The 27802-nt window shown below is 44.2% G+C and overlaps 2 protein-coding genes across 3 annotated transcripts; one reads left to right on the top strand and one right to left on the bottom strand.

Moving 5' to 3' along the window:
* The first annotated feature begins 294 nt into the window (after window positions 1-294).
* On the top strand, window positions 295-3151 carry rabac1 (Rab acceptor 1 (prenylated)). The gene is made up of 6 exons (XM_015950285.3): window positions 295-429; window positions 1421-1556; window positions 1634-1846; window positions 1990-2087; window positions 2295-2396; window positions 2516-3151. Exons 2-6 carry the CDS (start codon window positions 1435-1437, stop codon window positions 2602-2604), a joined length of 624 nt encoding a protein of 207 aa, XP_015805771.3. The 5' UTR covers window positions 295-429; window positions 1421-1434; the 3' UTR covers window positions 2605-3151.
* Window positions 3152-5495: 2344 nt separating this feature from the next.
* atp1a3b (ATPase Na+/K+ transporting subunit alpha 3b) lies at window positions 5496-27326 on the bottom strand. Of its 2 annotated transcripts, none has more exons than XM_070551118.1 (23): window positions 27102-27326; window positions 26898-26995; window positions 12565-12678; window positions 12003-12062; window positions 11603-11806; window positions 11304-11417; window positions 11035-11169; window positions 10817-10934; window positions 10350-10618; window positions 9860-10058; window positions 9538-9782; window positions 9271-9463; window positions 8762-8937; window positions 8544-8680; window positions 8325-8475; window positions 7863-8031; window positions 7551-7705; window positions 6981-7104; window positions 6729-6874; window positions 6518-6648; window positions 6332-6433; window positions 6161-6252; window positions 5496-5702 (listed from the first exon to the last, which is right to left on the bottom strand). In XM_070551118.1, the coding sequence occupies exons 2-23, from the start codon at window positions 26901-26903 to the stop codon at window positions 5674-5676; spliced, it is 3069 nt and encodes a 1022-aa protein (XP_070407219.1). In that variant the 5' UTR covers window positions 26904-26995; window positions 27102-27326; the 3' UTR covers window positions 5496-5673. The 2 variants fall into 2 exon arrangements, with proteins under 2 accessions (XP_070407219.1, XP_070407220.1); XM_070551119.1 differs by having other exon boundaries at window positions 12565-12639.
* Window positions 27327-27802: the final 476 nt, after the last annotated feature.

Here is a 27802-nt window from a genome sequence, read left to right as displayed (position 1 = left end):
CGTAAGGTCACGTTTTTACCATTTCTGATCTGCAGTCAGTTTTTCGTGCTTGTGTGGTTTTGAGCAGCCACCGCAGAAAACAGGCAGCCGATCTCAGGTCGGCTTTTTCAACAGATGTGTTTTCGGCTGTTAAGAGAAAAAACTCCGTTTTTTGGATGAAGTAAAAATAATGCAAAAAAATAAATAAATAAAATAAAAAGTAATACAAATGAAAAGTTCCACCTGTGTTGTGTAACACAAAATTCGAAGTACTCTATGTAGCCAGTAGGTGGCCCTGCCTAGAGTCAGCGAAGTAGGAAGTTTTTTCTTCTTCTCCAGCAGCCACATCACTTCCGAGATCCAGAACAGCAACAAAAGACAGCTCAGGCTGTCTGGTGAAACTTCTGCCTACATTTTGGTGAATGATTTAAGGGTTTAGCATTTTGGCAGGTATGTTGTAATTTAAATTCTTATTTTAAAAACAAGTGAAAATTACGTTGACGTTAAATAAAATCCGGAAGTAGACGTAAACATTAGCTCATAAGCTAGCATTTTACATTTACATTCAGGTTTTAAATAGACTCGTCGTGAGTATAATATTTATATTTGAAATTGCTACTTCTAGACACTGTTGTTTGGTAACGAGAGTTTCTCGGTTATCCTGTTTATTTAGTGATGTGGCACTGGCCGGGCCCTGTTTCTACTTCTTCCTGTTTCTCTAACTAAGGATCGCCATTAAACTAGAAAGACATGTAATCATTAGACAGTGATTGTTTATACACTTGAGACCGTTTTAGATTATGACGTGTCAAATGTGGCGTTTTAAAATACGAAAAATCAAAAGTTAGCTCCATTGACATTTGCGATTATTGCTTTCAAAACAGCTTAAGAACCAGGGAGGTTTACTGGGAACACGAGGAATATGAAAGATAAAATAAGAAGTGTTGGGGTTAAAACATGTGTCTACAGTAGATCTGAAGGTCAATGAAAATGGTGCAGTTATAGAAACGACCATATGTCAAGTTTTCAGTCAATATATCTTTTGGAATCCGTTTTGTGTGTGTGTGTGTGTGTGTGTGTGTGTGTGTGTGTGTGTGTGTGTGTGTGTGTGTGTGTGCTAAAGTACCTTTTTTTAATTTCTCAAATTGTTTAATCTTTGGTATTTTGTCATCGATTCTAATTTAAAAAATAGGATTTAAATGTCCACTACACTACACTACACCAGTTTCAGAAATGTTTTATGCCTGAAGGATTTATAGACTAGAAATAAGGGGCTTCATAGGCAAAAAATAATAATAATAATACATCTACCAGAAAATGAGTGGAAACGCAACCAAAGTCTAAATAAGATGCTACACCGTTGCATCAAATAAAAATGAGTAAATCCAGGCTAATTGTTTTTGTAAAAGTTTAGTCCACATTCAATGTGATTCTGTTTCAGTCAACAGTCTCTAAATGTTATCTGGAGTGCCTAAAGGGGAGAACGTCATGGTGGACATGGACAGCAAAGCTGGAGATTTGTTCATCCCAGATGAGGCCCATCCAACCGGCACAGGGGGCATCGGAGTCCTCTCAAGGTGTGAACCACCATGCTTTCATATTTTTACCCTGGCTTTGGTGTGTTGATGATATTCTATTTTGTTTATTTTTATAGGCTCTGGCTTCCTAAAGGCATCTCGGCCAGCATGGCTAAGGAGTGGTTCGACAGGCGCAGGTTGTCCATCCGACCGTGGGCCAGCTTTGTAGACCAGCGCAAATTTTCAAAACCTCGCAACTTTGGAGAGTTGTGTCAGAGGGTGGTTAAAAATGTGGAAGTTTACAACAGCAACTATACCTTCATATTTCTGGGGCTCATCCTCTACTGCATGTAAGACCTAATCAAAGAGAGCTTCATTAAAACAAAAAATGTTAATTAGATCATCTGTGAGACTCTGGCTTCTAGAAAAATGTCGACAGTCTGCTTTAAATAGCTCCAGCCTGACAGCCCTGTTCATTTTTCCTGCTCCTCAGTATCAGCTCGCCCATGCTGCTGATTGCCTTAGCCGTGTATGCTGGTGCCTTCTACGCCATCCACCTTAAGTCTCTGGAGTCCAAACTGGTTGTTCTCGGTGAGTACATTTCCTACAAATCCATAATCTTTTCAAATTTACCAGATTTAGTTTTTTTTTTTTTTTAACATTCAAGGTCTATTTTTTTTTATTCTGTGTGAAACCTTTTAAATATGTCATCCATGCCTGTTCTGGATTTAACCCACGCTGCATTTAGCACCACAAACCCTATTTTTAATATTTTTCTTCATATTTCTTGTTTATCAGGCAGAGAACTGACAGTCCCACACCAGATGAGTCTGGCTGGAGCCGTTTCTCTGCCCGTTTTCTGGTTGGCAGGAGCCGGAGCCGCTGTGTTTTGGGTTCTCGGTAAGCTGAACATGATTTGTTCTTTCCTCGTAATCTTTTTCTGATGTTTCATCTTGATTAAGAACTAAAATCGTTTCTTTTTACATCCATTTTTCCTGTTCTGTGTGGTTTCCTGTCAGGAGCAACTCTGTTTGTGATCGGCTCTCATGCTGCGTTCCGAGAGTTGGAGGCGTCGGACCTGGATGAGCTCCTCATGGAGCCGGTCTAAAGAGCTGCTCCATGATCAGTCCTCGTTTTGACCCTTTGAGAATCTCCTTGAAGATTTTTTTATATCTATACATATATCCTTCTTCCTCATGTTTACCTTATGGCATTGTATTACGAATGCACCTTATGTTGCATGATAAATAACTGTTGTTACACAAATGCATAAATAATGAATTTCTTATTGCTTGAAGCACATTATTCGCCTTTATCTGCATATATTAAGCCTGCGATGCCTCTGGTTTGTGCCATGAAGCCTCTTGCTCTTTAGCGGAGCATCTGCGCTGAATTCCTAGCTGTGGGCATCCTGCAAAGTAAATTCTGACGGCACCATCCAAACTGCTGGTATCGACGCATGTCCGAAGGTCAAGTGCCATTTAGTTTTTTAATTAGTTTTGAACATTATGTGGCTTCTCTTTTTATTTATTTGATCAGCTCTGGTTCAGACATTCTGGTGGGAAAGGTCACGAAAAGCACATTTTAGAAATTCATTTGTAAATTATGCGTTCTGTGCTGAAACGTTGGAAGTGCAATAAATTCTGTTACTGTTACTTGTCTTTAGTTTTATTCTCGTAAGAGTTGGCGTGTACATGTGCACGCACGGGGCAGTCGCTGCGTCGGACTCGGTGGCCCTCGGCACATATTTCTGTATGTGTTGTTATTCCAGTCCAGTCTGAATAAGACAAACCCACGACTCCTCTTCTCCCTGTATCTCTTAAGTGCACCAAACTGCAGCGTGCACCCCCCCCCCCCCCCCTTGTTCCACCTCTTCACGCGACCCCTGTGACCTGTGCTCTGTGACAGCGCAGCAAAAAGACCCCGTGCTCAGGTTGCCATGGCAATGACCTTGGAGGGCCCCAGTCAGACGCACACTCGAACACGGGAACACTCGCTTACACACTGCGGCAAAGCCAAGCGATCGATATTCTATTATACGTAGGGTGGCGAGGGGGGAGGAGAGGCAGCGAGCTCGCTGCAGAGACACGGGGGAAATTAGAACAAGGGTGAGGGCGAGAGGGTGTTTGTCAGTGAGACTGACAGAAAGTGTGTGTTTGAGCAGGAAAGGGTTTGTCATTGGAAAGCAGTGGACCAGTCCCAGAAAGTTTTAGTGATTCTCCAAAAGGACATGTCCTAAATGTTTTCCTGATGGTGGAAAAGTTAAGAGTCCAACCGTAGCTTTGTTTAAGAGTCTGTTTCGTTCAGTTTGTGCACGCCCTGGGGAGCGAGGGCTTTATTTTTAATAGGCAGCCCCTGAGAGGTGGCACCATTACAGCCTGTTCTGCTATATTCACAGAACGAGTTATTTTTATCTGAGCAGTGGTTGTTTGTTCTGGGCTGCTCTGAGAACAGTCTGCATGCAGAGTGGGTTTGGTGCAGTCCCTTGAGCTGCTGCCAACTCTGCCTTGCAGTTGATGCAGAAGCTTGCAGGTGCAAAACTTTTTACAGCACTAGGTGGCCTCTAGTCCTCAGATTTCTGCAGTTTTAAGTCATGGCTACAAATCTGCCACATTTGTGCATGATCTATAATTACAAGATAGGAAATGTAAATACTTGAATTGGAACAATTAAGATCATTTGTTATTTGCAAAAATCTTCACCACTGGAGAACCTCAAAATCAATCAGGAACTATAAATGATCTACATAAATCTCTCTTCACAGCAAATTACAGATTACCATCCGCTTTATTAATCCACACCCATCATCAATAACCACACCTAAGTACAGAAGTGATAGGAAATGCATAAAGGTGAGAAAGGCTTTTATAAATAAAGATGCAGACAAGCAGGTCTGGGTTGTATTAAATGTTCTAGATGTTTTATTGGTGTTGGTTTCATTTATTTGACACACACTTTCTACCAGTCATGTTTATTTTATTTCTTCAGTCTCCTCTGGCCCTCCACTGGTCTTCTACACACACATGCACATAGATCTGGGCCGACCTGGTCAGCATCGGGACCGAACCCGATTCCGGTCCCGTGAATAGGCCCCAGGCACATGGACTCATCCACTCACATCATACCTGCACACATGCAGTGACGGGAACCTGAAGCCTCCTGAGAAACGACCAAAAACAAATAAAACGCTAAAGGAGAGACGGATGTCCTCGCTTCTTCTTTTTGAACTCACCAACATGAAGGTCTCTCGTTGTTTTCAACATGGTTTTTATTGTTTCGTTTAAATTCAGTATAGAATTATATAGATTTCCTAGAGCACACAAAGATTGAGTTGTCTTTACCAACGTGGGAGAGGGGATGTACTGTATTAGTTAATAACAAGGACAATGGTTCACACTGTGCACACAAACGGAGACAAATGGGGCAGGAGGGGCGGGAGAAGAGGGGTGAGAGAGACAAAAGGGGGGAGATGGAAGACAGGACACCACGGGATGTGCTTTGTTAAGCCTAAATGAGGAAAAGCTGCTCTCACACACCTTCTCTCCCGTATTAGAAATAAAAAAGACAAATAAAATCATCCAAATCCCTCCCACCCCACACATTAATAAAAAAAAAACCCAACAACAACAATGTGGCCGTGGAGAAGAGAGGAGAGATGGTCGGGTAGACGACCGCTCTGTGGGTCATCACAAACAGGAGACGAGAGGTGGCAGTGGAAGTGGCGTCGGGATCTTTTAATCTGTGTTTGACTGGAGGACAAGCAAAGGGTTGGTGGGGGGGGGGGGGGGGGGGGGGGGCAATGGAGGTCTACAGAAAGACAGCAGAAGGAGCTGGATGGTCCTTTTCGCAGAGCAGAGTAACTCCCTTTGCCTCTGAAGTTCATTCAAATCTACACACATGATATGCAGCTGCCGTTTGGTAGATATATTGGTTTAAGTACACAGCAGTGAACACATGCAAAGAGTATCATAGGAGAGCGGGCGCGGGTCAATGTAGAAAGTTGTAAAGGTGCTTTTGCCGTTTTATCTCTTTGGGGCAGTCGTGATGAAAATTGTTTTGAAGCGGTTTTTGTCTTTAAGGGAAAAGGACGTCTGCAGATGTGTCTCGCCAAGGATGGAGTGACGGGGGAACGAATGAGCAGAAGATGAGAGGGGCTTGAGCAAAGGTGCTCGGGTGATCAATAGTAGGTCTCCTTTTCCACCCAACCTGGAATAAAGATGAGAAAAAAGGGGAAACATTTAGAAATATTTTATTTTCATATAAACACCAAGAACCTGAACCTGCAGATATGTGGAAGTGCTGCTTTCAGCTAGCTTAGCACTGGAAAACTACAAAAGCTGCACATCTGTGGCTGAAAATAAGATTTCAGCTCAGAGATAAAATGTAGACGTGAAATCGTGACTAATCTTTTATAGAATAATTAAAATATTGATTCAAAACAGATTACGGACAAAAATAAAGCTAAAAAACCTGAAAAGTTCAAAGGAGGAGGAACAAACAGCAGCTTATTAAAGGCAACCTGCCTCTCCTCCTTAAAAGCCCTCTGCTCCTAAGCAACCAACCGAAGAAAGCTCATTTCACTGCTTTAATCAGCTGATGATTAGAGGCAGGAGAGTAGAACGTCATCGCTGGAACTAAATCTCATTTAGAGAACAAAGACTCACCACCAGGGTTCCGGCGGAGGATAAGTTTTCGTACTTCATCATAAACAAAAATGAGAAAACTATAGGGGAATGCACAAAACCACCATGAAGGCCTGTGGGCGAGAAGAAAGAACCCATGAAGCTGAGCAGTGGCGTGGATCGGCCAGGGGGACGTCGGTGTCGGACACTTACTTTAGAGGATACATCCGGAGGGCCACGTCCATGCCTGGGCAGTAGGACAGGAAGGCCGCTAGAGCCGTCTCTTCAAAGAGGCCAAAGATCAAAATCTTATTCCTGAGCAGAGAAACACCACAAACATTAGCCAAATAAATCCACGCACAAAGCAAAATGGATCAGCGGGAAGATGGCTCTGCTCACTTCATGCCCTGCTGGAACACAGAGTTACGTCTGGTCTTGCAGATGATGAGATCAGCCCACTGCACCACGACGATGCTGACAAAGAAGGCCGTGTGACACGTGAACTCCACAATCTTCCTTTGTTCGTACGTCTGAGGCAGAAGGAGACGGCAGGAGGAGAGTGAGACCGGCTGACGAACCCGAAGAGTGAAAACACACAGAATACACTCACCCATTGCTGACCGTAGCTGTCTTCCAGGTCATTGAGGCTACGATCGTCCCAGTTGAGCCTGATGCCCAGCAGACGACTGGGCAGGAAACCATTTTCTGCCAGGATGACAAAGTAGCTGAAGAAGCCTCCCAGAGCCTGGATCATACCTGTGGGTGGACACACACACACACTTCAGTGTTAAATCTGATTTGATCCGATCTTCCTTTATAACTTACAGCCAGAATCGTCCGGTCTAGCCGCCACTTCACTCACCGATTTGTCCGTAAGCGATGCTGATGAGCCTCTCGTTCACCAGCTTGTCCCTGAACGGGTTCCTGGGCTGGCGCTTCATGATGTCGCTCTCCGCTGCTTCATAGGCCAGAGAGATGGCAGGAACCTGTGGGAGGACAATCCGTGACCGTTTCATCCTGAAAAGATGCTTAAAGAGCAAGTCACCCCCAAATCAACTTTTTTTGTTGATAAACTAAATAAACGAGTGTCTAATTGTGCTGCAGACACGTGTGGTCAATAATTTGGCACTTCAGTGCGTCTTAGTTCAAATTTAAATATTCTGCCTAAAACTGTCAGTGTTGTGCCGTCGTCAGGTAAAAATTCTGCACTGTATTTGAATTTAGATCTGCTACCGCCATTGGCTAAGAGGTACACTATGATGTCACAATGTCGTTGTGAGCCTGTGTGTGTGTGTATTTGTTAGCGGCTTCGCCCTCTCGGTCTGCCAGGCAACAGCATTTGTTGCATTTTTCAAACATGAAGTGGGAGTGGAGTAAGTTTCTTGCAGGGGGTGACTTGCTCTTTAAAGTGTGAAGTCGGGTCAGTTCTCACCATGTCAGTCCCTAAGTCGATGCAGAGGATGGTGATGGTTCCCAGGGGCAGAGGGATGTTGGCAATGATGAAGAGCAGGAAGGGCGTGATCTCTGGGATGTTGCTGGTCAAGGTGTAGGCGATGGACTTCTTTAGGTTATCAAAGATGAGGCGTCCTGGTGGAGAAGACACAGGAAGAGATGCATCTCTACAACTAAACATCAGGATTTTTCCCTGCTCTTCCTTCCATCTAAATCCCATTTTATTCCTTCATTTAAGGCTCTTTCCTTTAATTTAATGGCTCTGAATGTTCTCCCCGTCAAGCCTTCCCACCTTCTTCGACTCCGGTGACGATAGAAGCAAAGTTGTCGTCCAATAAGATCATGTCTGCAGCCTGTTTGGACACGTCGGAGCCGGAGATTCCCATGGCAACACCGATGTCGGCCTTTTTCAGAGCGGGAGAGTCGTTCACGCCATCACCTGTCACGGCCACGATGGCACCCTGGGAGAGACGGGAGGCAGGTTAGATCTGCCCAGAGGTTCTGTTTCTGGTTATGAAGGTTATCTTGAGTTGAAAACTTTTATTATACATTTTAAAATTGCTACTCGACCACCATCTTATGAGTTAAACATGAACATGAGAACATATTCCACATTTAAAAACAAAACACATAACCCTTTAAACGGGCTCTGTCAGAACGAGGATGGTGATTTAGCACCCTCTAGTGTTGGCTGAGTAGAACACACCAGGCTGATCCAGCCCAGCTGTTTTAAACAACAACAACAGGATCCCACCTGTCTCTGGCAGCCCTCGACAATGATGAGCTTCTGCTGCGGGGAGGTTCTGGCAAACACGATCTCGGTGTGATTCCTCAGGATGTCGTCCATCTGGTCCTGAGACAGATCCTTCAGGTCGGAGCCGTGAATCACGCAGGCTTTGGCGTCTCTGAATGCAGACAGAAGCTCATAAACACGAGGGAAGCTTGTGTCAGCGTCCCTGTAAACGTTCCTTACCTTGGGTTGACCTGAGCGACAGGTATGTTGAGACGGGCGGCGATGTCCTCCACCGTCTCGTTGCCCTCTGAGATGATGCCCACCCCCTTAGCTATGGCTTTGGCTGTGATTGGATGATCACCAGTGACCATGATGACCTTAACAGGAGAAACAGACAACCTTCTATTAATACTTAGAAACTATGTGAAAGTTTGTGTTGAGTAAAATCAAAGGCTAACCTTGATACCAGCAGATCGGCATTTCCCAACAGCATCAGGCACGGCGGCACGAGGAGGGTCGATCATGGACATGAGGCCGACAAAGCAAAGGTTGTCCGTCTGGAAGTTCACATCATCCGTGTCGAAGGCAAAACCTTTGGGGTACTGATCTTCTGGCAGGAGCAAGTGACAGAAGCCTGGAGGGAAAAGCAGATATGAAAGTTTGGTGTTGCCATAGTTTCTGGTTGAGAACATTTATTCACTAAACTTGGATATTAGGGAACTTTGGGTTGTTGTCGCTTCATAAATCATTTCTAACTCTCTAATGTGATAAAAATACCTTTTTGGAGGCTAAAAACAGCTTTTTACAAACAGAAGTAGATTTAGAGGAGTCTGTTTATTTTTATAAGAATTCTATTTTAGGATTACGACTCATTTATTCCGGTTGTGCGTTTCTGTATTAAATCCATATTTATAATGATCGACGCTTTCCCGTTCGGTCGTCCGTCTGCACCGCTGCCTCCTCTCACCCAGTACTCTCTCTCCTAGTCCTCCCAGCTCCATGTATGCGTTCTGAAACGCTTCCTTCAGCTCCTCGTCCATTGGCTGCTCTTTGCCCTGCAGTAGGATGGTTGAACACCGGTCCAGGATCCTCTCAGGAGCTCCCTTCATCACCAGCAGGTAGCGGTTGTCATTGGGGTCCTCCGTCTCGTGTACCGATAGCTGCATGAGGAGAACACAGATCAAGATTAACCCTGAAACAAAAGAGACGCTGATATTGTTCAGTGATCACTCACCTGGTATTTGTTGGTGGAGTTAAAGGGGATCTCAGCCACCTTCTTGTTCCTATCTCTCATCTGCCTGACGGAGCCACAGGACAGCTCGATGCATTTGAGCAGAGCTGACTCGGAGGCGTCTCCGGCTACGTCTCGCTTCAGGATGGCCACCGACTCCTGCCCTGCCTTGAACTGTGCGCGGTTACACAGGGCGGCGATGCGGGACAGAGCTATCCAGGTCACGGAGCTCTTGTCAAACGAAGCGCCTGTGGGAAGAGGAAAACGACGGGTTTACAGCTGCCGACTTCAGCAGCACCCGTGCTTTACGCCGTTCCTCGCTAACCTGACTGATCCTCGGTGGTGTCGGCCTCATGGATCTGGTTGTCAAACCACATGTGGGCCACGGTCATCCTGTTTTGGGTCAGGGTGCCCGTCTTATCAGAGCAGATGGTGGAGGTGGAGCCCAAGGTTTCCACAGCTTCCAGGTTCTTGACCAGACAGTTCTTCTTGGCCATTCGCTTGGCAGTCAGGGTCAGACACACCTGCAGACACACGTTTATAAAGCTAACTCAGTGTTAGGGTTTCAAGGGCGAGTGTTTATTATGTAAATGATAAGTGGGTAGTGGTATAATCCTTTATGCAGGAAAGCTAGAAATGGAGAAAATTGTTTTAAAGAAATGAAAAAACACAGAAAACACTGTTGGGAGGAAAAACGTACACAAGGTGGGGAAAAAATGATCAAAACACAGAAAACGGTACGTTTCCACTTCAGAATAATAAACTTCAGATCAAAAGGTACCAAACATGCTAATCCAGAACTGCTGGTCACTTACAGTGACTGTGGCCAGCAGCCCCTCGGGCACATTAGCCACAATGATGCCAATAAGGAAGATGACAGCCTCCAGCCAGGAGTAACCCAGGATGATGGCCAGGATGAAAAACGTCACACCCAGGAAGACGGCCACACCTGTGATAATGTGGATGAAGTGCTCGATCTCCTTGGCTATGGGAGTTTTGCCGGTGTCCAAACCAGAAGCCAGAGTAGCAATGCGACCCATGACTGTGCGGTCACCGGTGTAAATGACAATCCCGCGCGCTGTGCCTGATTTAAAACACAAAACACAAAAGTAAAGCAGCAGGAGGCGTTTTAAATTTCCATCACTAAATTTTTTTCTGTCCAGAACAACAAAAATATTATTGGTTTCAATTCTGTCACGTCCGAAAGGTCTTTGGCTCAAAATGAAACACACTGACACGAGTCTAGAGCGGCACACAATACGGTTGCCATGGCGACAAATACCCTCAACACAGTTGGTGGAGAAGAAAGCAATGTTTCGGGTCTCCAACGGGTTGTCATGGGTACAGTCAGGTGACCTGCTCTGAGGTTCTGATTCTCCTGTCAAGGAGGAGTTGTCCACCTGGTGAGTCGAACAAAGAGACGCAGGAATGAGTTAATGTTGAAGCAGAATGTTAAACGCGCGCGTGTGTGTGTGTGTGTGTGTGTGTGTGTGTGTGCACCTTGCATCCATGAGCAGAAACCACTCTGATGTCAGCAGGGATCCTGTCTCCTCCCTTGACTTCGATCAGATCTCCAGCCACCACCTCCTCGGCGTTGATCTGCACCTTCTCTCCCTCACGGATCACCAGTGCTTGCTTCAAGGACACACAATAAGCGAACAGTGAAAAATTTTGCAAAGACATTTCAAAACTCCCCACTCTCTTCCTTTCTGACATTACTGAAATAACTCTGAGGTAAAAGCAGACGTTGAATACAGTAAAACGTTCACCTGTGGCACCATGTTCTTAAAAGACTCCATGATTTTGGAGCTCTTGGCCTCTTGGAAGTAAGAAAAGCAGCCGGTGATGACGACGACAGCTGTGAGCACAATACCTAGGTAGAGCTGCCACCAAACAGAGCCAGGGTCAGGTAAACGTATGTAGGTGCAGCAAGGGAGAAGCGGTAGAATCAGTTTGTTAGGGTGTTATTTTTATGCAGAACTTCAAAGTCCAGCGCGTGACTGATGTGTTAACGAGGTTTAAGATGAGCCAGATGGGAAAATGTTTGTGGAAAATCTGCTTTGCTCACATTGTCGCCTGCAGGATCGTCCTCCGTCGCTGCCTGGATGGCGTAGGCCAGAAAGCAGAGAATGGCGCCGGTCCAGAGCAGGATGGAGAATCCACCAAACAGCTGGCGGCAGAACTTTACCCACTCAGGGGTGGTGGGTGGAGGGGTGAGAGAATTGGGGCCGTCTCTGAGCAGATACTCTGCTGCCTTGGCATTAGTCAGGCCCTGGAGAGAAGAGGCAGTAGTGGTTTACACGAAGCCCGGTCTGACGGAAATGGGTTCAAATTCTTGGATATTGTCCTTTATTAGCATTAAATGTGGTTTAGTGAGTTGAGCTGGAGTCTCAGTGCTCCTAAATGCTGACAGAGGGCTTCTAGCGCCATCTAGTGCTAAACAGGAGAAACCATCAAAAATGACTCGCCTGGACGATATCAGTGTGCAGTTTCCTGCACACTTCCTCAACGGACATCTTATGCTCCGTCTGTGAAAGAAGACGAAGAAAACAAACAAGCAAAAAGCACATTAATCCTACGTAATGTCACAACTGCAAATGTCCCACTTGTGGAACAAATAAAGGATTTTCTTATATTACAACTGTTGACGTACTTTCATGCAGTGGTGGGAGTAACACACTAATAACAATAGCAATGCACATATGATTATATTCAATAAGAGATTTGGGGTCTGACATGGGTAAATAAAAGTAATTACAGGTTAATTTAGTGCATGCAGTTCACCTGAGAGGTCAGAGTCTCAGGGCAGCCAGAAATGGCGACCCTGTGGGATCAAACTCACAACGTCCTGATAACTCAACCCTTTTCACAGCTGAATAAATTATTCTGGTCTGCGTCGAAAAGGGATTCATTTCGTTACCGAGGTCATGAGGGACGGAGAGTTATTTTAATCCAAACAGGTGTTAAAACAAAGCAGAAGCAGCAGCTATAACAGATTCAGTTCTGAGATAGGAGGTGGGTTTTACTCACAATGGGCACTTCCTTCTTCAGGTCTTCCATGTCCTTCCCCCCCTTCTTCTTCTTGGGGGATCGGTCATCTTTGTCCTGTGTGGTGGCAACGCGGTAACTGTCTGAACGTCCATACTACAGACACACACACATGTTTTATACATGCACGCCGACTAAAGCACCCTGTGGTGCCTCGGATCAGTTTAGCTGCTCTGAGGTTTGTACACACGTACAAACTAACACACAGATCTGAGATCAGTTGTTATTTTCACAGTTTTAGACAACAGTAAATCAGGAGGTAGCCCTCTGAAGTGGCCTCGTGAGGTAGCTGATGTGTTTATGAGGGAAGTAATCAATAATTCTGCTTTTGCTTCAACAGACCACAACAAAAGCTTCACGACATTAAAGCTGGTTCGTCCTGCCACACTTATCAAACCTCTGATCTCATAACGGCCTGATCACGGACAACACGACATAAAGAAGAGCAAATGGTTTACCGTCACTTCCTGCTTTTTTCATTTAATTACTAAGCATCCAGCTTTGAGGACATCAGAGGCAAAAACAGAAAAAGGAAGTTAATGGACTCATCAAAAGGTTTCCTGTTAGATTCTAGCTCTGCAGGATTAGCGCAGCAGCTCCATCAGAGTCGCTTTGATGTCAGGATGAGTAAAAATCAAGCCAGAAGACACAAGTCAGACACGTCAAGTGTCTTTGTGCCCGTCTCGTTGCTGCAGGCTGTTCCCTCAGAAATCTGTTTATGTTGGCGAACCAGGCACGAGTGACCTAATGATTAACCCTGATTTTCTCCAGCTGCTCATCTGGTGTCTAACTGTACCTCTGGCCGTTTGTGTGCCAGGAGAGCAGCGTGACCTCTGGGATGCATCGATGAAACACGCCTCGTCAAAGGTCAGGAGTGACAAAAATGACCCGGGAGGTGCAAGAGAGTGCCGGCAGACTGTTCATCAGGAAAGTGTAATCAATGCCTCAGAGAAAGAACTCGCAGATCTCATCAGGTAACCATAGAAAGTTACTGCAGAACATCAGTGACACTTTATATTTATTAAGAAGAAAAACAACCATTATTAGAATCAATAAAAATAATCATTCTAACTCATCGTTTAGTTGTCAGCCGAACAAATAAGACCAACATTAAATGGTCCCTCTTTAATCGGCTCCATCTAGTGGTGAATCCAGGTAACAACACCTACAAGCAAACTGCAACACTTATTTGACTAAAACAATAAATAAATGATGAAAGGATGGTGGACGATTTGTCCAACAGTTATATTCACAGGAGAACCAGTTTGGAGGAGGAGTGTGACTCTCCCAACAAACTACACCAACACACACACCTGCACTTGGTTTCTTAAAAGACCCATTCATATGCTGCTGCTGCTGTTCCTAATCCTTGCGACATTCCCTGTTTACTCACATTGTCTGTGTGGTTATAAAAACCCGTCTCTCAGGTTCAGTCATAATAACGTCTGCATGACAGCTCTCCATTAGAGCGCCTGTTGCTCAACGACCACTTCAAGGACTGACGCAACAATAAAAAACCCGCGTTCGAGCTGGATGGGCGGAGAGCAACATGTCGGCTCAAGGGAGCGTCCGACCCGACTTTCCTCATATGCAAACAGTTTGGTCACAAAAGAGCAGGTGAACAAATGTTTCTGTGCAGCAAGACCAGGCAGGCTGGCCTGGTGCAGCGGAAAAGTACTGCAGCCGATCCCCCCGGGACAGGCCATAGGTGTGTGTGTGTGTGTGTGTGAGATGATATCATCTCCACATCTCTTCTGAAGAGTTGAGCAACATATTGAGTAACCTTCCCCTCAAAAGTAATCCTGCACCTGAGTTTCATTGACAAACGGGCAACAGCCTGTGAGTGAATTAAGGAGAAGTAAAAGGCGTGTGATGATGTTTTTGCCCGTGTAAGTGTGTGTAGCTTACAAAGCTATCATTGGCTGAACCCTAACCCTAGTTTAAAGTAGGGCTGGGGTTTATAACAAAATTGTTAAAGTATCGACAATTTCAAACAAGATGACCTATTTCGTTTATACAGATATAACTATACAACCAGCGTACTTCTAGAGTTAGCAGGTGCTGCCATCCACTAGCTGGCGCCGTCTCTAAGCAGGCGTATGTTTGCTAGATCAGGAAACCTCTGGGTCGATGTTCTGCTCTATCATTGCATTTGGCTTTGTGATGTTTAACTATTGGGCCACGTTCATCCGTGTTTTAGTGAACCTTTTCACCGTGGCTGCTGAGGAGATTTGTTTATCCTGCTTGTGTTTAGAGACGGGCCACACCCCTTTCCCGTGTAATCAGCAAACAGGACGGAGAGCTGCTGATATATTTATGTATAGAATTTCTCAAGAAAGCTTAAAGGGAGTTAACTTGTTAAAGTTTTACAGGAGGAAAAATATTGAGATAAATATCTTATATCGAAATTCAGCTACAGGATATTGAGATATAAGTTTTGGTCCATATCACCCAGCTCTAGTTTAAAGAGACAATGTGTAGTTTTTACCATTCATTTCTGGATATATCCATTAAAATGTTGAAAATGAATGAAATGATGCCCAGTTGTTGAAAAATATTGGCTGCTTTGTAACATATAACCATAAAAATCTGGTCTAAAATACATGGGAGCGGGTCCAAGTCTCTGGGCGACGCAATATTAGGTGCCATGTTTCCTTCTACGGGAGCCCATGAGGACAAAATGCATTTACTGATTTGTAACAAATGGTTACAAAACTTTCATTATTCTTAAATGTTGTTTTACACATTTACCTCTTCACTTGTTGCCAGTGATGAGAGGGAGTCTGATGTGCTTGCTATTTTGCTAAAGTTTGCACTCCCCAGGGCTTTTTGACCCTAATGGGCATCTGTTGGTAAGATCTTACTCCAACACAAAAATACTGCTTGCTTGCAATGATTTAGGCATCTACTGCCACCTATAGCCAGAAAAAATACACACTGTCACTTTAAAGTAACATTAACTAGTTTTATTAGCTAGAGCTTTAACATTGATCTGAGTGAATGAGTTAGAAACTTGAGCAGTTTCATATTTGACGCCACTCTGCAGCCCTCTGCTGACCAGGTACTGCCTTTAACAATGTTGTGGAGCGGGTAGGTGTCCTAGGGGGTGCTCTTATACCTGCATTACGGCTTTTAGCTAATTTAGTTTTTCGTTCATCAATAAAAGGCACAAGCAGAAGAAAAAGAAAAATTTAGCTTCTTCTGTTGGCATCATGGCGGAGCCTGCAAGTAAAAGTAAGAGAGTGATGTCTTTGAAGGTGAAGCAAAGAGCTAAAACCAGAGTGAACATCGACACGGCCTACGCTAATTTGAAGAAAAGAAGAAGAAAATATCATTTCTATAGCACCTCTCAAGATTAAAATCACGAGGCGCTTATAAAAATCACGAGGCCCTGAGGGTGCTAAGGGAGGCTATAAATTCATGAACTGATGGTGACCTGGCTTTGTTGCTACTGGACTTGTAAGTTATAATATTTTGTGTCCAACAGTGTGGATCTTTTTACTATGTGGTTTATTTTAAGTATTAGCCGGCTCATGTTAGCACTAGCTCGCTGTTAGCAATAGCTGCAGCAGGCTTGTTTACAACAGTTGTAATTCCACTTTCAACCAGTAGGGTGGAGAAGCAGGAAACTGCTTTAATTTGGCTTCCACAGATAACCAATATTGACCAATACAAAAAAAATGGTTGTGACTTTGTTAGGTTTACAGATACGGAGTTAAATTTAAATTAATAGCCGAGTTTCCTCCACAACTCACAAACTTCTCTGTTAAAACAACCTGAATGAAATATTTACAAACTAATTTCAACAAATAAACCTACGACTGATCAACCTCATTCATAACATGAGCCTCACAAACACCCATTCAGATACATCGGACCTGCTCCGGTACAATAAACAACTAGAGTGACGATAAAAATATAAAACAGGCCACACAAAAAATTCTCTCTCCCTTTTCCACACACCCCAACACAAAGACGTGAGTCCAGACAATGGAGGTAGTTGGCAGGGGGGAGGAGACGAGCGTCAAACAAAGGGAAACGTGGTGAAAAGTAGAGACGCAGAGAGACGGATTTGCCGGGGGTGGATGACAGACAGGATTAGGAACATGGAAAGGAGACTTCAGTGGGAGGTGAGATGTGAGGACAGACAAACGGAGAAAGAAAGGCAGGTGGAGAGCAGATCAGAGAGAGAACGAGGGAGAGGAGGGAGGTGTCGTCTCTCTTCTCTCAGCCGTCTGATTAGATACCGACCAGAAGGATTTTAATGTGTTCTGAGAAACTACATACAGATACTGATAAATCATATTTTTGCAGGTGCCTGATAGAACAGGCGGATTAAACAAGTGAGTAGTTATTTGAGTAACTCGTTGAGATGTTGGCAGATTATTTTTAGTCTTTTTAAAGGAGACAGAGTAAGCTAACCGTTTGTCATGGGTTTGGGAGAGAGTTCCTGCCAATTACCCACAGAAAGAGATGCTTCCTGACAGAAGACTACCTCCTTCCTCATCTGCAACACTCGTTTCCTAATACTGCAGACTGAAGACAAACGGGCGTGTTTTTCTCTGTGGGTACGGAGCAGTCTCCGACGTCTCTGGGTAATTCAATGAGCCCCTCTGTCCTGGGGAAGGAAACGGAGACTTCTGGCTGAAATTACAGACACTCACTCCCCCACAAGCACAGGGATGGACAAGCTTATCTCTGACATCAAGAAATGGGAAAATCTGAAAGCTCTTTTCTAAATTACATAATAAAATCACTCAAACACACAGACATCATTAATATGTGCTTCCGTTTTTATCCTACATCATCTCGCTGCCCAACCAAACTCAAATGTATCATTTCCCAAATGTGAGCCGTGCTGATGTTAGAGGGGTAGGTTACCATGGTGACCGTCACAGCCACTGGCATGGTGACGAAGTTCAGCAGGGGCCTAGTGCTCGGAGGATCCCCTGATGTTACCCGGCATGAGGAATAATTGATGCTTCTGTAACTGGACGCTGCCTTCGCTGCTGTTTGGCACAAGCCGGGCCGGAGTCCAGTGCATGTGCTTCTGTCTCCGTGCGAGGCGAGGTGCATCGGCTTCGGCCTGCAGGAGCTGCATATACGCGCAATGTGGCAGAGAGGGGGGTGGAGGGTGAAAGAAACCGGCACCTCATCATGAAACAACAAAGAAATGACAGCTGGAACATGTGGCTACAGACGTGTGAAAATAAAAACAGTCAGTTTTATAACTTTAGTGACCTAAACTAAAGAGCACAGACACACGTAAGATGAAGTTAATCCCGTTTACTGTCTGTCTGCACGTGGACGGACGAGTTTAGGAGTGGTGCTGGGGACCTCACTCTTTTTCACTTCCCACGTTCACAGTAAACAGATATAAGTCATAAGGAAGTGGTTTTAAGTGGAAAAACACTGTTGTTCTCATTTGAATCTAATGCAACCACCAACGTTTGTGTCATGACTGCAGATGTTTGTGCCGTAAAATCACCCCCCCGGCTCAGCACCGTCATGGGAGACTTTCGCAGACCAGGAACTCAACATGCTATCTTTGCTGCATCATGGGCGTTTTCCTTTTACATGAACTCAAACCATAGGTGAGTCTCAAAGAATGTGTAAACACTTTATGTGTAAAGGTGGTGCCTAAAGAGCTGTCAAAAGGAGGATATTTGATCTAATCTGGGACATTTTTTCTCTTCTTGAGAAGGACATTAGCAGGATAAAAGGCTCAGAGACTGAAGGTTAAATCCAACCAGCGTGTCAACATATTGATGCTGGTGAGGGTATCGCTGCTCGTTTTCTAACCTTGAGATCAATAAATAAAAACTGTAATCATCAAACCCAGTGGTGCACAATGAGGCTGAAACACTTTTCATCTCAATCTTAAAATAAACAGAATCAAGCAGAACACCAGATCAAATTCTGTCAGCTGAGATTGTGAAGTTTTATTTCATTCTTTTAACCATCAACAGTAGCAAGAAAAGCTTTAATCTAAGTTTTTCTAAGGAGTGAAAAGTGTGTGCAAATTTTGTTCTCCGCATTTGACCCATCCCCTGCCTGGGGGAGCGGTGAGCTGCAGACACACCCGTGCAGTGTCAAGCAGGGAGGCATTGGGTCCCATTTTTCCCCAAGGTGTTTGGTATGACCTGACCAGGAATCGAACCCTGATCTCCCAGTCTGAGGGCGGACACTCTACCACTAGGCCACTGAGCTGGTAAAGGCAGAATAGTTCCTTATAAAGGAGAATGTGAAAAGTTTTCTTTTGTAAATCAGAGACAAATAGTAGATGGCCTGTATTTGATATAGCACCTTCTGGAGCCCTGGAACCCCCCAAGGTGCTTTACAACACAACCAGTAATTCACCCATTTACACAAGTTAGTTATAAATGGAAGTTGAATCTGCGTGACATCACATAACTATTACCCAACTAAAAAAGATACATTAAATCACCCAAAAATCACACAAAGTAAAAAGAAAGGCCCTAAATAAACCAATACACGTGTGTGTGTGTGTGTGTGTGTGTGTGTGTGTGTGTGTGTGTGTGTGTGTGTGTGTGTGTGTGTGTGTGTGTGTGTGGCAGGGTCACTGGGTCATCTACTGTTTCTTGTGGCTGGATGAAGGGCTCTGGGCCAAAGTAGGGGGCTCAGGCTAGGGGACGAGGGACGAGGGACACAACTGGTGGGATTAGCTAGTCTGGTTACAACACCGGATTAGCTGCCTGCTTTAAACTTCCTCCCTTCTTTTTCCACATTTCTATCTCAGAAATTTAAACCGTGCTCTTTTGGGGGGGGGGGGGGGGGGATCTCCAGATTTATCACTGAGCTTTCGGTGCCAATTACCAGACATGCTTGGGCTGGATGAAGAGTTTCTAAGATTTTAATTTTAAAGGTTGATTCAAGGGTTGATTACCTGTTTTAAATCAGCCTGAAGAGTAACGAGAAGGCTTCTCAACTGTCCGTTTTTGCTAAGTGAACTACTGTCAGAGGCAGGAGATCCCAGATATCAGACATGAAAAACAGATAACAGAGTTAAATCTCACTTAAACAAACAAATTACAACAATCTCTTATTTAAACGTTCTCCTCTCGTTCAGTTAGCACTTACATGAATCCACTGCAGTTACAGGACTGATCGGATGTCATAAATATACATCATAGTGTGTGTGCGATTATGAGACCACTAAACCCCGCAAACACAAAGGGAGATTAACTCCCTTTAGCTCTCTGATCATCTGGCTTGAGCGTGTTTAAAAGACGAAAATAAACTCATCAAAGGGAGAAATCCAAACTCCTCGGACCCATCTGTCTGTCCAGGCACCTCCATCTGTTCACCCAGCAGAAAGAACAATGTTTCTGTGCGGCTGTGAAGAACTCGTACTGTAGCGAGTCTGCCCTGGACTAGATTAGTGTTGTAAATCGTGATTTCTTGGCGTTTGTAGAGAACAAGGCATCTCGCCGTGATGGCAGGAAGGTGGTCACACAGAGCTGAGCCGATATTTATACCCAGTATAGCAGCAGAATTATAGCTTTCCTACGTCTAAAACCAAATGTAAGCAAGTGAATGAAAACATTACTGTTAACTATAAAACATGTTTAATACTGGCTCCAATAACTGAAGTACAGCTAACAATCTCTGTCCCGTTTCAGATATCGCGCTTTGATCGACTCTCTAAAGGACACACACGTCTCCAGGACAACACCCCTCTTTAGTCAAGGTTGTTTTAAAGTCGGTGCTGACCTTTACTTTTTATTAGAATTTATATTAGCGGTAGACTTCTTCGGATGTGCAGCATTATTCTTTTAAAAGTATTATGTAAGTACTTGGACAGTTCTATTAAGTTTTGGTCAGACTGCTGACATTTGTAGTTTAATTCAAGTCTTTTTCAGTCTACTTTTGGCAAAAGAGTAACTGACTGTATGTTTGTTGGTGACATTCCAGTTAAATCTGGACTCCAAAGTGAAAACTATGATAATGTCCTTGCTCGTGACGTGTCCTGATGGACCAATGGATGAACTTTAATGAAACTATCAGGAAGTAACTGTTAGATGTTTATCCACAACTCGCCGAGTCAAACCAGTTGAACACCCTACCGTAGATAAGCGACCTGAGCCAACACAAATGGCTCTACCGCGGTACGTTTGACAGTCACTGAGCTAAATCCTGAAGTAATAGTATCTGAGAATCGCAACACGGTCCGAGCGCTAATAAATCGTCAAAAATCTTGGAATAATGCGTGACATTTTCCCTTTAACTTCCACACAAAGATAAGAGCAATGAAAACATTCCAATTTTGCATTGTTTAATTTGGGGCAATAAGCGCTTTAGTTAAATGTAAATTAGTAATGACTCGCACTTGTATAGCGCCTCTCAGAGTAAGGACTCCAAAGCGCTTTACAGTGTATCATTCATCCATTCACACACACATTCACACACTGATGGTGATGAGCTACGATGTAGCCACAGCTGCCCTGGGACGCACTGACACAGGCGATAATAATATACTAGTTGTAATAATATTAATAATAATAATGATAATACATTTTATTTAACAGCGCCTTTCATGACACCCAAGACACTTTACAACAATGGGGAAAAATAATAAAACAATAGGGATGTAAGAAAATGTCGATTATGGCAATATATCGTGATATTTTCCCCAGCAATATTATATCGATATTCAAAAGCTGTGTATCAAAAAGATCGATATCGCAATATATCATGATATTTATTTCTTGCACAAATTCATCAATATTGAAAAGTCTTGTATCTAATTTTTGGAAAAATTTACATGGAAACATTTGTGTATTTTCTTTTCTTGTGGTGCAATTCAAACACTGACCACTAGTTGGCAGCAGTGTGTAATGGGTTTTGTTTCTACCATTGAAATGTAAATCCCTCTGTTATGGTTAACCATGTTAAGTATCAGTTTGGACTGTTTATTGAATTTTCCTATAATAAATTTAGTCTAAAAAAATCACCAATATCGTCTGACTGAATGTATCGCAATATATCATGATATATTGTATCGTCTCCCCTGTATCGTAGTACGTATTGTATCGCTAGAATTTCACCAATACACATCCCTATAAAACAAGATTAACAGTACAGAAATATGTAAAAACACTAGGATGCTAAAATTTTAAACTATGCATTAGAACTATGTGGTTAAAGCTTGTGTGAAGCGGCAGGTTTTGAGTTTTGATTTAAAAAGTGCGAGAGTGTGAGTGGTGCGTAGATCAGGGGGAAGAGAATTCCAGAGGTGGGGAGCAGAGCGGCTGAATGCTCTGCTCCCCATGGTGACAGGGCAAGCGGAGGGAGCCGAGAGTTGAGGAGCAGTAGAGGAACGAAGAGCGCGGACAGGAGGGGTAATGTTAATGAGATCAGAAATGTAGGATGGAGCCAGGATATGGAGAGCTTTGAATGTGATGAGCAGAATTTTGAAACCGATTCTCTGTTAAGGTAATAATAACGCAATAAAACAATGTTATGCCTTTTCTTCAAACATTTTCATATTCTTTAGAATTATTTTGTTTGACTATTTTTTATGTTAAGTTCATTTAATGCTATAATGAGACATAGGGACTTTAGAGTTGCTCTACCAATTGGTTGAGCAGGCAGGCAAAAGGTTTTAATGTCCCGTTCCGATATCGGAAGTAATTCGATGTCGGCCCAAAAACACTGTATCGGATTATATCGGATGAAAAATCTCCAATATAAGCGGTTTATTAAGGTTCACGTTTTTGCAACAAAAGGTAAAAAAAAAAATCTTTTTTTTCCCCTTCATACTTTCTGTTGCTGGATTTTGTTCTCCGATTGAGCAATACCACTTGATCAAGCTTTTCATAAATTCCACACTACAAAATAGGGTTGTCACGGTAACCGGTATAACGGTAAACCCCGGTAAAAAAGTTGACAGTAAAAATAACCGTCCAGTTTTTAAAAAACTAAATTATCTCGGTGGGTTTACCGTGGCCGCGGTTTCGGCGCGGTGACCCTTACCAGCCACCGTCGCTTCAGCTGAAGTTCCCGCGGCGCGCACACGCACTTTTTAGTTTGCAACGGCACCAAAACTTTGAAGCTGAAATAATGGCCGAAGGAGGAGATGGCAGCGCCCAGGACATCCATCAGCCCTCAAAGAAGACTAAATCGGAAGTATGGGCATATTTTGGATTTCTGAAAAATGCTGAGGGACAGTTAATAGAAGACTGCTATCCCGTTTGCAGAAGGTGCAGGAAACAAGTGTCTGCAAAAGGCAGCAACACTTCGAATCTAATGGCACATCTGCGTGACCATCACCCACGTCTCTACAGCCAGTGCAAGGTAAGTTAACATTAGCATTTTAGCTTAAATGCATGACGTGAAGACTTTTGGTTGAAGGAGAATGCAACGAGTCACTATATACTGCAGCCGCAGCGTCCTCTGCCAGCATTTAAACCGTGTCACGGACACCCTGTTGCTGGATGAAGCATCTTATTTGTTGATGATGAAGAGAAATATACAATTAGTTCCTTGTCATTGATTTGTTTACTTATTCAATGCCATTTATACTTGAACATTTGGATTTGATTACACAGTGTAGTAGTTATTTTAGTAATTTGTTTAAAGTGGCTATTTATTTTAAATACATATTTTTTAAGGTTGACTTGTACAGCGCTCAAGTCAAGTGTGGACTGGAGTTTTAGATTTTCATTTTGATAATGAAGAAAACAAGTATATGAGAAAACAAGTGGTGTTTCTTTGATTTGTTTACATATTGTTTATGTTTTGAATGTTTGGATTTGTATAATTTAAACCTGCACAGACTACTGTAACATGTTCCAGAAAAAGAAGCTATTTGTTCCTTTACTTGTGAAAAGTTGCACTTTTGCTAAGGCTTTGTGTTATTTTAGGTTTAATAAACACTGTTAAACCTTTTCAGAACTATTTCAGTTTGTGTAGAACAGGACTATCAATGCTTTCTGAACATATGCAACACCGTTTAAAAAATACCGCGTTAATACCGAAAACCGTGATAATTTTGGTCACAATAACCGTGAGGTTAAATTTTCATACCATGACAACCCTACTACAAAAGAGGTAAAAGTATGAATGATTTGTGCTGATACTGTTTCAGATTGATCGGTATCGGTCAATACCGAAGGCCGCAATATCGGTATCTTATCGGAAGTGAAAAAGTTGCATCAGGACATCCCTAGGGTTAAGCATTACACAGTTTTTTTTTTATTGGACTAAAACAGCCAAAACTCCATAATTCTAGCCAAGGAAATGACCAACATAGTAGCAGCAAAAGGCTTTGCTGTGCAGGTCGGTCTATTGTAGCCTCAGCAGGTCCACCATTGGCCCGCAGAGTTTGTGTCTTACCAATCACAGCGCTCTATGTTTGTTGGGCGAGATTGGCTCTAGAGTAAGAATGGGGCAAAACTACAAAGATGGCATCTGATCAGTAACGGCAATTGTGTGAAACAGCTTTGGCCTCAGCATTGGACAATTTAGACTTGGGCTTTTCTTTGAGGCAAGCAGATAGAGGTACTTAAGTAATTTATTTCAACAGAGGCTGTATTTGCTTGTACTTCTTCGACCGTATATAGTGGCCTCATTGTAGCCCCGTTGACCAATTTCCTTCGTGGTGAGTCTGTCACGTAGCTCTGATTGGTCCTAGAGCTGCTCAAGTGTGTGCAGAGTTGGTTTGAAAGATAACCGTACATTTTGCCCCATGACTGGGTTGTTTCAATGGTTAGGGGCCAGACTATGAATTTACATATTAATTAATGGCTAACCATAATTCCTCCATCTATGACGTTGTCTTAGTTTAAAACTCTCCACTAAAAAGCAGCAGGTATTATTTATTTCTTCAGTCAGATGAAGGAGCTGTTTATATTTAAAACAAAAGGAAAAACGAAGGTATAGACCTTCTATATAGTCTCCTAGATCCTGCACTGTGAGACAGATCAGCCACGCCATGGTGCAGCCAATCAGCACCAAGCAGCAGATGCACTGAGCAGAGATGTGCAGCATGCTGCAGCAAACCATGGGCTGGGCCTCTGCAGCAGCAGCCACTAAAATGTAGAATCCACTTCAGTAACATGTAATTTATTCCATCACTGCGTCCACCTCACCAGCAAATGCACACTCTGTCCTAGAAACCTTTTCACCAGGAGTTAATTAGCAATTCCATTCAGACGACCCGACGTTTCTCTCAAAGCTTCACAGCCACACACGTCATCGTCAGCCATCACGACCGTCTGAAAAACACTTAAGGCTGCTACAAAATCCTCATTTATTATTATTATTATTTTATCCTGGGCCATCAAACCTCACCACCCTAACGACAGATAATCAGTCATAAATTCTCTCTCTCTCTCTCTCTCTCTCTCTCTCTCTCTCTCTCTCTCTCTCTCTCTCTCTCTCTCTCTCTCTCTCTCTCTCTCTCTCTCTCTCTCTCTCTCTCTCTCTCTCTCTCTCTCTCTCTCTCTCTCTCTCTCTCTCTCTCTCTCTCTCTCTCTCTCTCTCTCTCTCTCTCTCTCTCTCTCTCTCTCTCTCTCTCTCTCTCTCTCTCTCTCTCTCTCTCTCTCTCTCTCTCTCTCTCTCTCTCTCTCTCTCTCTCTCTCTCTCTCTCTCTCTCTCTCTCTCTCTCTCTCTCTCTCTCTCTCTCTCTCTCTCTCTCTCTCTCTCTCTCTCCTTTTTCCACACATGTTCCAGTTTTTTCTCCAGAGCATCACTACCGTCTCTTCAGCAAGTCATTTCTGCGTGGCTTCCTGTACCAGCCTATCACAGGTCTTTGCAGGGAATTTCCACACCGGAAGCCCCACCCCCGGTTTCACGCAGAAAGCAAGTCGCAAGCAATGCCCTCTGCAGCCTTGTGAAAAGACAAACTCCCATTTATCGGAATAAAAACGAAAAGATTAGGATTATAATTCATCTAATAAGAAAACTGAAAAAATAATCAGTGTTTTTTTCTTTTAAACTCCCACCTGAGACCCAATTTCTTTTTCCTTATCCTGTTCAGGGTCACCCTCAGTACCCAAACTCCTTCACGCATCACCAAGGAGACTCCTGACACCTCATTAGGACGCCAAAACCCTGGGGGGACGCGCTATGTCCCGAAATGACACATCGTTTCCACTCAGCGGTTCTCTTTCACAACTTCCTCAGCAGCAGCAGCACATGCGTAAGCACATTCCCGTCTCTTTTGACGCAGTGCCCACTATAGCAGCCGAGCGCTAAAAGGAAGACTGCATCCAGGACAGGAAGACCTCTTCCCCTGCGGGGATGGAGAAGGTCTGGGTGCCGCAGAGCCGCATGGCCGCTATCTGCAGCGTCATGCAGCCGTATCATCAGGAAGAAGATTAAAACCCACAACTCAGAATGGAAATGCATCAGGAATGGCGCAACATCTTAAACTGGCTGCTTTTCCATCAGGATCCACTGATTCACGGCTAATAAGTTTAAGACCAGATTAGATGCTTTTAATGTGGATTTACCAAAGTCAAACTAGGGAAAAACTCAGGGAACAGATCGTCCTGCTCCTGCTTTCGTTCATGTGAAGGGTGGATATCTGGTGATAATCAAGCTCCTGTTATGTCACAAATTAAAGGCGCTGGTGAGGCACTTATTCCTGGTAACCGCATTATGACGCACGGGTCATCGGGTGCGCCGGAGCTACTCAGATGGAGAGCATCCTCCGGTCTCTTGGTCTGCTCCGCTCGAATGCAGATGCTGTCAGCAAAGAACCGGAGACAGAACCAAGCGGAAGGGAGGGAGGACACAGGAAGGGAAAGGGAGGTGCTGAAGGAAGTCACAATGCGCCCATTCATCACAAAGAAAGTCCTACAGCAGGTGCATTAAATGTGCTTTTACAACACAGGTTGGTGCAGATGAGATAACACCCCCTCCCTCTTCCTCCACCTCCTCCTCCATCGCTCCAACGCAGGAGCAATCTGGAGGAATAAACCGATTAGACCTACTGAGGCTCACAAGGTTACTGCCAGGGCAAACGTGGCACTAAAATGCACTAAAAATCACATTATTATCAAGTGTTAACTCTGTGTGGAGCCGGAGAGCGAATCTGACTAGAGCTCAGGGCACTCTCGGGTCAAAAAATGTATTAATGAATAAAAAAGTCGCAGGAGCTCCATCAGTTTGTCGCAGAGTAAAACACAGTTCCGCATTAGAGTCAATGTCACTCAGACACCCGGGAGATCCCCTGTAGGAAACCAAACGACCCCGCGACACCGACGGGAACCATCGACACTCGACGCTCACTTTTCAGGCCACTTCAGGTGGGCTACGAGGCTGCTAGAAAGTTATAAAGGTCTTACCCCCATGTTGGCGCAGTTACTCTCCTCCTCTCAGGTGATGCACCGCTTGAGAGGTGTCAGCCCCTCGCGTTGAATTAGCTCAAGTCGGAACGCCTCGCCTTGAGAGACAGAACAGAATCGTTGCTGTGGTAACGATTAAGGTAAGCTAGGTGCGTAAAAATTTGTGTTTTGACGTTGGGCGTAAAAACGACGAGTCGCTCAAACCTCGTGAAAGGTAGGGCTACTATCTCCTCCTCCGAGACGTCTTTTCAAATGAAATGTTTCGGTCTCAAGCGGAGCATCACGCAGGGACCCGCTTCCTTCCGTTGCTCTCTGATGCTTGCGGTGAAAGACCGGCGGAACTAACGAGCCGCACTGCTGCCTTCCCAGATGGTCGTCCTCCGCCGCGCTAACCGGCGCTGCCGCAGTACTCCCGCTCCTTGGGTTTGCACCACTCCGCCACAGGAAGAAGCGCCTCCAAAAGCTAAAACCGCTTAGACCCGCCCTCCGCCGGCACGGTCAGCCAATCACAGCTCCGAGCGTCTCGCCGCTGACCAATCGCTGTCGTCTTAGTCCAAAAGCCAGCCAATAGGAAGCCCGCGCTGCCCCTCCTGCTTTACTGCAGAATTCCGAGGCTTACAGACAGCGTCGTCGCGAGTATCTAGGCTGAAAATTTGTAGAAATGGACGCACAAGGTTAGATTCCAGTCGTCGTGGTCGTGTTTTTGTCTTTTACATATTACATTTATGCAACACTAAAAAGTGCTTTGGGTCATTGCATGTGATAAACACCCCTGGATGTCTCATCAGTCGTGTTGGTCCTATCGTGAGCATGTTGTGTACCTCCATATGTCACTTCATAGTGGGCCACAGAGGATATCTTAAAACATGTGTGTGGGGGGGATGCAGATTATAGGTTCAGATTAA

Source organism: Nothobranchius furzeri, chromosome 5, assembly GCF_043380555.1.
Source record: "Nothobranchius furzeri strain GRZ-AD chromosome 5, NfurGRZ-RIMD1, whole genome shotgun sequence".
Lineage (NCBI taxonomy): Eukaryota > Metazoa > Chordata > Actinopteri > Cyprinodontiformes > Nothobranchiidae > Nothobranchius > Nothobranchius furzeri.
This window is presented reverse-complemented; position numbering and strand designations above follow the sequence as displayed.

Bases quoted from the DNA above. Each gene is read 5' to 3' on its own strand.
- rabac1 (XM_015950285.3), top strand. From the start codon at position 1,435: ATGTTATCTGGAGTGCCTAAAGGGGAGAACGTCATGGTGGACATGGAC. The intron at 2,088-2,294 runs GTGAGTACATTT...CTTGTTTATCAG, and splicing joins GTCCAAACTGGTTGTTCTCG to GCAGAGAACTGACAGTCCCA. The intron at 2,397-2,515 runs GTAAGCTGAACA...GTTTCCTGTCAG, and splicing joins CGCTGTGTTTTGGGTTCTCG to GAGCAACTCTGTTTGTGATC.
- atp1a3b (XM_070551118.1), bottom strand. The intron at 12,063-12,564 runs GTGAGTAAAACC...CTTCTTTCACAG, and splicing joins TGAAGAAGGAAGTGCCCATT to ACGGAGCATAAGATGTCCGT. The intron at 7,105-7,550 runs GTGAGAACTGAC...GTCCTCCCACAG, and splicing joins TCGACTTAGGGACTGACATG to GTTCCTGCCATCTCTCTGGC.